This window comes from Eutrema salsugineum, unplaced genomic scaffold (assembly GCF_000478725.1).
Source record: "Eutrema salsugineum unplaced genomic scaffold, Eutsalg1_0 scaffold_7, whole genome shotgun sequence".
Taxonomy (NCBI): domain Eukaryota; kingdom Viridiplantae; phylum Streptophyta; class Magnoliopsida; order Brassicales; family Brassicaceae; genus Eutrema; species Eutrema salsugineum.
The window spans coordinates 672,998-682,667 of record NW_006256486.1 but is presented as its reverse complement, the minus strand read 5'-3'; the positions used below and the strand labels follow the sequence as shown (position 1 = coordinate 682,667).

The 9,670-nt window shown below is 34.3% G+C and overlaps 1 protein-coding gene across 1 annotated transcript; it reads left to right on the top strand.

Moving 5' to 3' along the window:
• The first annotated feature begins 917 nt into the window (after nt 1–917).
• On the top strand, nt 918–2,547 carry LOC18010366 (protein BIG GRAIN 1-like B). The gene has a single exon (XM_006392642.2). It carries the CDS (start codon nt 1,318–1,320, stop codon nt 2,434–2,436), a length of 1,119 nt encoding a protein of 372 aa, XP_006392704.1. The 5' UTR covers nt 918–1,317; the 3' UTR covers nt 2,437–2,547.
• The last annotated feature ends 7,123 nt before the right edge of the window (nt 2,548–9,670 follow it).

Genomic DNA, 9,670 nt, shown 5'->3' with positions numbered 1-9,670 from the left:
TTGATGTCTTTAAGATTTACAAAGATAGAAAACCCTTTTTATATATTTTTGTAGCTACTCCCCAAATGATGTGTGCAATTGCTAATTACAGTTAGAACAGTTATTGTATATTATTAGCTAAATAATAGTACTCACGAATATAAATATAAGAAAGGAAAAGCTGTAATGGACCCAAGAATCGAAATTGGATTTGCTGTTATATATGAATCAACGATTTATAATTATTTTGTGTTATAATACTAAACGTACAACTTTTGTTTCTAAAAGAAGAGAAAAACTTGTGATGAGGTAGATACATCTCGTTTTCAAGCCGTTAAAAACCAGGGTGCAACCAAACTTTAACTAAAGGAAGTTGTGACCGGTGCATGACCATGACCAGGTTTATGAATGTGTGTGTGAGTGATTGAGATCAAACAAAAATAAGTAATGAAGGATTTGACTGATGTATTATAAAAATAGGATACTCATATAGTGAAAATACGAAATAACGGTTAGGAAAATTAGTTTTCCATTTACGATATAACCAGCCGTGCCCATATTAATTGAGGCTCTAATTTTGTTTTAATATTTTAATTTTTGTTTTTAATTTTTATATAAAAAATTATAGAAACTATGTTGGAATATGAAAAATATCTGTTTGAAGCTTTAAAACAAAATATTTTAAATTATTATATATTATATTTTTTGGTAAAAATAAAAAAAGTTTTTTAAAATGTTAAAAATTGGCCGAATCTACTACATGGGCACGACCCTAGATATAACTAACAATGCTTTGATATATTTTCCATTCAATTCTTTTTGTTTGTTAATTAATGACATTCATCAATCACGAAAAATTCTCGTGTTTTCACTCTCTTCTTCTTATAATTTATATAAAAACAAAAAAAAACAAAAAAAAACAGGTTGAGCATAAAGAAAAAAAATATACAGTAGATCGATAAATAATTGGTAAAAAAATATAACAGTAACAAATAAAGTATTTATACAAGAGTTAAATATTGTTGCCAACAAGTAGTTTCCAGCCTGGCACCCAATTCCACGTAGGATAATAGTGAATAATTTATGTGGGAAAAATAATAAAACACGTGGCAATGAATACCATTTCGCTGATAAGACGCTTCACTTTCTTCATCTTCCTCATACACACTACTCTCAACTCTCAAGCAAAGCAGAAGAAACAAAGCGTGCCTCTCTTCTCTCTCTCTCTCTTCATCATTCTCATCCTCCATTAACTCTGTTTTCAAAGCTTTTTCTTCACCAGAAACCCCAACACTATCATTCCCTTGTTTCTCTATAAGAAGAAATCAGCTCCCTCTCATGGATCCTTGGGATAAACATTCAATAGACCTTCACCGTCATCGTCATCGTCATCCTTCCTTCTCCTCCTCTCTCCTCGACCAAATCTACCGCTCCATAGACGATTCCTCAACAAACTCCGACGTCTCCATGAGGAAGAAGCAGCAGCACCACCACCACCATCACCGTCTCGACGAGGATCGCGTTTGTCTCGACAAAATTCTCGTTAACCGCCGCGAAATCGCCGACGATTTCGTTAGATCTAGAAATCCCAAGACCGTAGAACCTGTTTTCTTCAAGCATTCAAGCTCCAGCTCCTCTGATTCAAGCGGATTCTCGTCTTCCGGGTCCGATTCCTTCTACAAACGATCTAGATCGTCGCGCTCTCCGCCGGCGATTGGTCACCCGAAGCCAATTCGAACCACCGTCGAGAGATTCGAACGGTCGCCGCAGATTCACCGACCTAATAATAAACAGGAACATGGAAGCTTTCTCAGAACGAAATCCAAAGCTTTGAAGATTTACAGCGATTTGAAGAAAGTGAAGCAGCCGATTTCTCCCGGCGGTCGTCTCGCCACTTTCCTAAACTCGCTTTTCACCGGCGCCGGAAACACAAAGAAACCGAATAAAATTAACACCACCGTCCCCGTCGCCGCCGCCGCGTCCTCCACCACGTGCTCCTCCGCGTCCTCCTTCTCTAGATCTTGCTTGAGCAAAACTCCGTCGTCTAGTGAAAAATCGAAAAGATCCGTACGTTTCTGTCCCGTCAATGTCATCCTCGACGAAGACTCCAAGCGTAATGGTCACAACAACAAATTGTACGGAAGCAACGAACGTGAATCCACTCGACATCATCAGAACTTCGATACTCTTGAGATCCGAGTCGTGGAGGAGAATCGTCGCGTAATTGAAGCAGCCAAGGAACTTCTCAGAACTTACCATAAGAATAAAGACGTCGTCAACATCTCCGGCGAAGAAGAAGAAGAAGACGAAGACGACGAAGACGATGCTGCGAGTTGCGCGAGCTCCGATCTGTTCGAATTGGATAATCTATCGGCGATAGGAATTGAAAAGTATCGAGAAGAGCTTCCCGTCTACGAAACAACTCGCTTGAAAACGAATCGTGTAATTTCCAGATGAAGAACTATTGTCAAATTAAATTAATTGCTTAGTAATATTAATTATTAATTACTGGTTTGGGGGTGGATTAATTAATTTTGGATACTGAGTGAGGTTATATGTATGTAGTGTTTCCGCAAAATGAGTTTACTTGTGAGTTCTGTAATACTGATACTTAGCTTGATCAGCTCCTAATTATAATTTGGATTAATCGATTACTAAATTAAATAGACTAATTTCGAAATGAAAGGCGCCAGAGACGATGAAGATATTAGAAGGTGAGTTGAGAAAAGAAAGGAAAAAAAAAGAAGAGCAAAAGACAGATTTTCTACCCTTTGCCATCAATTTGGACAGTAAAGTGAGGTTGAATTTTTTTGTTTTCTTTATGTCACCTGATGGGATCCACTCATAGAAATATATTATGGTTTCCATTTTCATTTTTTATCAGATAACTATTTATATAGTCTAAGTATATAGAGTTTTATTGAATTACCAACCAATCAAATATGGAGTTTTGTTTATATACTGTAGATTTCCAAATGGTGAAATTAATGTGTTTATTCTGCCAATGTCCAACGCCACAAAAAAATTTCAATTTTCTAACTTGTAAAACGTTTTGATGGTTCTTAGTTTTAAGTTCTAACTAGTTATAATATTTGTTAACATCATGTATTTAAATTTTCATAGTTTCAACCATATCATTTCAATTTCACTGACTAGTCACCGCAATTTCACGATCTCCCCCAAATTGGAATTCACTTGCCAACGCTTCTGTTGTTTTACTTTCGTTGAATCTGAAATTACTTTAAATATAGAAAAGTAAATTAGGAAAAGTAAAAAAATTTGATTTGATGTTACTAAATATTAATCATGATAAATAAGATAGGGGACAAGAGTGAAAGAGACATGGTCTCAAATGTCATGGACAAGAGTATCCAATAATTTGATTCTCTTTTTTACTAACATTTTAATTGTATTTCGATTTAATTGTCTTTTTGTCCTAAGTGCGACCATCAATATTACAAATGGATTATACGCATGCTAATCCTCCGATAATATAATTCTAAATTACACCCTTTCTTTTCCATAATGTGTTCGAAAACCCAACCTACCATGCATGTTAAAATCCAACAAATTATTCTTTTTCTTATACTATGCATCATAAAGTAACTATATTCCACTTAAGTCGAAATCCCATATAAATTTAACGTCTAGGTGTATAGATAAAAAAGGTTAATAATAGCCTAATCATTGCATTATGATACGGTACACTAATAAAGCTATTACAAGATTCTTAATTTGAGATAAGTACACTTTGTTAAAATAAAAATAGTTACGAAGAGAAAAAGTATATAGCCATGACGAATTCCCTATACAAAGGGAAGGGAGCATAAGACACTAATACGATTACTTTTCCGATTAAAACGTAGTTTTGACTAGTGTGTTATGGCGAATTTTTTATTGGTTTAATTTATCATGGCAAATTAGTAGGCGATTTAGCGGACACGGATTTGTTTTAGAGGTCATGAGTTCGAATTTATCCTTTTGCATTACTTTGTTTCATACCAAAAGATTTACTTTTCTAAAAAAAAACGTTAGCAAAATACTCAGTTGTAATTTGCATACTCAGTTGTAATTTGCATAGTTTTCTTTAATCAAAGGAGACTATGCAGACTAATTAATCAGATTTACACCACTATCAAGACAACATATATATATCAATTATCAAATAACCAATGAAATGATTAAGAACTTAAACGTAGTTAGTTTCATTTGTTAAAATTCACTTATTTATGTCAGTACTGTGAGTCTGTTACAGTCATCAGATTCTTGTATGAATGTGGCATTTAGAAAAAAAACTACTGCTACTAGTGATCATGTTTTCGGTTCGCCAAGAGAGCTAACGCTCGAATTCTCGAAGCAATGTGTCAAGTAGTAGTAGATATTAATGTTAAAAAAATAAGAGTAGTTTTAAGCTTTTTATCAATATTTTGCAGGTGGGCAGCATAAGCAAGAAGTTGGTGAACATATCAATCAATTAAAGCAATAGGACAGCTACATATCATATACAAAACTATTACTATACAATTTACGTATATCTAATAATAGAGGACTCAAGGGGGCAAACCATGTCCCATTAACAACCATGCATGCACGACTCGTCATTCTCATGCACTCTCTAACCCTTAAATAACCATCAGAATGCAGACGAGAGGATGATTGGTCTTGTTTTGATACGAACTTTGTCGATTTGTTAATACATCTGCATATGTATATACCTTAGCAAATTGTTAGTATATATGTACCAGACCAATTATTAATACTGTTCAATTAATCGTGTACTTACCGTTTTTTCAGATCAACGAAGAAAAAAAGCTTTTAAGATGTCCAAATGTGTATACCAAAAGAGTTACAGACACTAATTAAATAAGCTATTTTTTTGTTCTTGTTAAATATGAAATCAGCTATATATTAATTAATGGTGCAATAAAGACGGAAAATAACCCATCTGTGCTATGTGGCTCCCTGACATGTTATATTCAGTTTCAAATACAAATTTAATTTGCGTCTTTAATAAATGGTCTGAGTGTATTATGATGACTCACGAACAAAACATATCTGATATAGCGATGGTTTTTGAATGAACAAAAAGAGAGGAAATTGTTTGAGAAAATGAAAGAGACATGAGAGGAATTTTATGAGGGCGAGAAAGAAGAGCTAATTAAAGAGAGCCACGTGGATAGGCAGCTACAGACCAAAACAAGTGGATATGACTTTAGCCCGCACGTGACGGGTGGCCTCTGATGTCTGCTGGTTGTCGCGCGTGCACACGTGTGAACCCTTCTTTTGTTTTGTTTTTTTTTCTCTCGATCCCTATAAATAATCTTCCTTCTTCACGTCACCTGTGGGCCCTTATTGGCTGGGAAATTTGGAAAATGAGGGATAACAAATGTGCTTCATTATTTTCCTTTGAGATGCGATTTGTTCATACTTGTATTTGAATTAGCATAATGTTTTTGTTTTAAAAGATACTAGATTCTAATCCGTGCATCCGCACGATAATATTTTTTATTGTTTAACGAATTTTGTAATATAATTTGTGTTTTTGAGTTTAAATATAATTATTTTTATAAATATATTTTTTAATAAGTGAAAATATTGATTTTTGTGTTTTGATATATTTTTATAATATTAAAATTAATTATGATTATAAAAATATAATTATCTATTATTTTATTATTAATTTGTAAATAAATCATAATCATAAATATATTATATAAGCAACATAAATATCATATCATTTACATCATTATAGATATTTTATATTTTAAATATGACCATTATTTTTTATATGTGAATTTTATTTTTTTAAAATTCTAGATATTTTTGATAAAAATGTTTAATAGTATAAAAATAATTTAAATTAGAATCTTTAAATCAAATCTAAATTAATATCTGATTTATTATTTTTAATCAAATCAAATCAAATCTAAATTACCTATATTTAAGGAACTCTAAAAATATTTAAATTAATAACTAATTTTCGAAATTAAATATAAATAATTATTAAAATTATTTTTAAATACTTAAAAAAAATTAGGAGTGTTTGGAAGCAAGTACTAAATGTGCTTCTGTTTTAATATAATAGATATTTTAGTTCTCCAAAATTAGTTTATATCTAAAATATAAAATACTTTGAATATGTATATTCAAGTTATATATTTTTCGAAAATTAATTAAAAATGAAACAAATATTTTTTTTTTGTATTATAGATTCTCAAAATTCATGATGTTATTATTGTCTTTTTATTCAATACAAAAATGTTACTTTTCAATTATTTTAAAACAATGGTTGGTTTTGAATTGTAGAATTTTTTTAGAATGTAAAGTCCATACATAAACCTACATTTTCTCTTGATTAATTAAAAAACTTTATATGTAAATGCTACAGTTTGAAAGAAAAAATCTTGCTATAATATTAATCGCAATAGCAGTATACAAATAGAAGTGTTGGGATTTTATAAAGGGAGAAAAAGGGTGAAATGTGTGATATACTGATATATGCAGCTAAAATACACACGAAAAAAGAAGAATGTTTTGTTGGAGGGATACCCAAGAAGATGATTGTCACTGACCTGCAGCTTTTTGTCTGGAAGACGACATGGTATCGTATCAACATCCCTCTTTTTTCCCACTGTGTATCCATTTTTTATGCTCTTATTATTATTATTAAATTTTTTTTTTCATGTAGAAGAAAGATTCTTTACATTGATCCCGAAATCTGTTTTTTTTTGTTTGTTTTAAACTTTCCCACGATTAAATTTAACTTCAAATACCATATAGATCAAGCGCTTGAGATTATTAATTTCCTATGATATATATGTATTTTATGACGGCTGTATGAAAGAAACCCTAGCTTCCAATTTCAATAATGCTGCATTTAGAAGGATCCAACATATTAGGTTATATGCATCAACTTTGGATCGATCAAGACAAAAAAAAGTTGCTGGTGCTGTTTGTTGATTGATCAGTCAAAATTCATATTATTTGTTTTTTCTGAACATTTCCAAATTCATCTTACCTGTATAATTGTTGAATTTGTCTTTTTCATATATATGCCACAAGTTGGAATGGAGACATATTTCAAGTATACAAAATGTTTATTATGAATTCTTCTTCTATTATTACTTCTACCCTTCTAATTCTATTGTTGGTGTTGTAATTGATTTGCATTTTAATAATACTTTTGTTTGCTAACGTATAGTAAATTTTCTAATACGTAACTTTTTCACTTACTCGGAAATCCCGGACATTCACTTCACTTCTTACATATTGGAAACAATATTTTGAAAGTCATGTTAAAAGTCCTGGTAACGTTGATTTTACATGTAACAAATATGTAACGTAAATCATAATCTCCTTGGAACACGATATTTTTTAGAAAAAAAATAATGAAAAAAATGTTCAAAGCCCATTCATGCGGAGCTTGTCTTGTGTGAATGGAGACTGACTATATACTTTTTGTCAAGTCTAATTCGTCTTTTATAAGCATGTACTACCGTACTATAATTAAACCCAAAATCAGAAGAAGAAACATTTGCTCTGACTAAAAGCATGCAAATTGATGAGACATTTTGTTAATAATTGATGAAAACCAAGATGATCTTGAGGTGTAAACCGGACTGGTTTATGCAAATTGGGCACCGGTATATAAGTGAGGTTGTTTTAGTTGGCAGAGTAAGACTGCATATTTCTTTTGCTTTTTCTGATTTATATATGAAACAAGAAATCAAAAAGAAACGAAGAAAGTTGGATTCGTAATTCCTACAAGCAAGGAAAAGTGGGAAATTGGAAACACAGGTCCTTAAACATAAGAAAAACCAATTCTCGCATTATTGAATGATACCTAAATAATCAAAAGAACTAGAGAAACAATCGATAAATCAAATCTGGGTCCTCTTTTTTTTTTTTTTTTCAACAAAAACCCCTATATTATTAAGTTTGCGGTAAAAGATTCTCCTCAAAAGAAAGCCAGACCGGAACTGAAAAGTTTATATGGGAAAATATTAAACCTCGTGTTCTTGCACTTGGCAAGTTTATCCGCACGGACGTTACAAAGACGAGGAATATAAACTAATTTAAAGGATCTAAATTGGGAAAACATAGCTTTGAAATCCCCAAGTTCAGCTGCAAATGTAGGCCACTCAGCTGGGGAATCCGTCATAGCTAGGAGGTCAAGGCAATCCGTCGCAAAAGTTTCACATTGGATGTTGGCCGAGAGAATGCACTTCATAACCCAAAGAAGAGAGTCTAGCTCGACATGGAGGGGCGATAGACTACGCGACGAGCTTCTACGTCCAACTCGGAGTATTCTGTCTCCCAACGATACCAGCCAACCGTGGCCACTGAGAGGATCTGAATCGTGCCAAGAGCCATCAAAGTAACAGGTCGTGATGGACGTCAAAGACGCACTTCCAAGCTCTCGTCTAACTCCTGTCACCTCTAAGGTATAGTCCTCCTCGTTAGCATTCCTCCAAGTTTCCTCCTCATGTATTGCATGCTCCAGAATATCTGGGGGAAGATCATCTATGTTGTCAAAGACTTTTTTGTTCCTTGACTTCCATAAGAACCACATAATCCAAGGGAAGATACATATATTTTCTTCAGATGTTCCAAATTCCTTAGCTCTCCAAAACAGGTAGTCAAGATTACCAAAGATAGAAGCTTGGGGGAAAATGCTTGGTGCCGAAGGGATAGGTGAGAGTGCCCATACTTGCTTCGATGGTGGCATTCAAAAATAACATGGTTAATAGACTCTTCCTCTGCACCGCACCGGGGACATCTTTTATCCCTTCCAATATGGCGGGAAGCTAGACGTTGGCATGTCGCCAGACAACCCGTAATACATTGCCACACGAAATGTTTAATTTTTCGCGTAGTTTTTAACTTCCAAGCTTGCGCCGACAGTACCGTAGTACTAGGTCCCTGAAGAGGGGGGTCACAAGCAAGACGAGATAGGGATCTCGCAATCCAATAGCCTGATTTTACCGTATAATTACCGGATTTAGTGAGGGACCAGCTGTATCCATCTCTCGAGACATTTTGACTCGGACGAATCCCTAGGATAAGGGCTATCTCCTCAGGCGGGAAAAGCTCCCGAAGTCGGGCTGATTTCCATTGTTTTGATTCAAAATCAATCAAGGAGTTGACGAATAGAAGAGGATCTCGTTCAACATGTATTCCTACAGGAGGTCGGGGCGGGTCGTCTGGGATCCACGGATCTAACCACACCAGCGTTTCAAACCCCGATCCAATGTTCTTACGAAGGCCCGAAGCTAGAAGGGGTTTAGCAGCTAAGATGCTTCGCCATCCGTATGACGGACGGTTGGAGACAGTAATCTCTAGGAGACTACAGTATTTGTAGTATCTTCCTTTTAAGACCCGGTTCAGTAGGGAGTCGGGGAACCGAAGGAGGCGCCACAACTGTTTCGCTAGGAGAGCGAGGTTGAATTCTTCAAAAGTCCTGAACCCGAGACCTCCCTTTGCGAGATGGGTGCAAAGGGAGTCCCAAGATACCCAATGGATACCTCTGCTTTCCTCCTTGGAGCTCCACCAAAAATTGGCAATTGCACTTCTAAGTTTGGAGCAAATAGCTTTCAAGAGAAGAAAACACAAACACGACATAACATATATCGGAATCGCTTGAGCTTGGGATTTAAGTATGATAGCTTTATCTGGGTCCTCTTATGTGTGC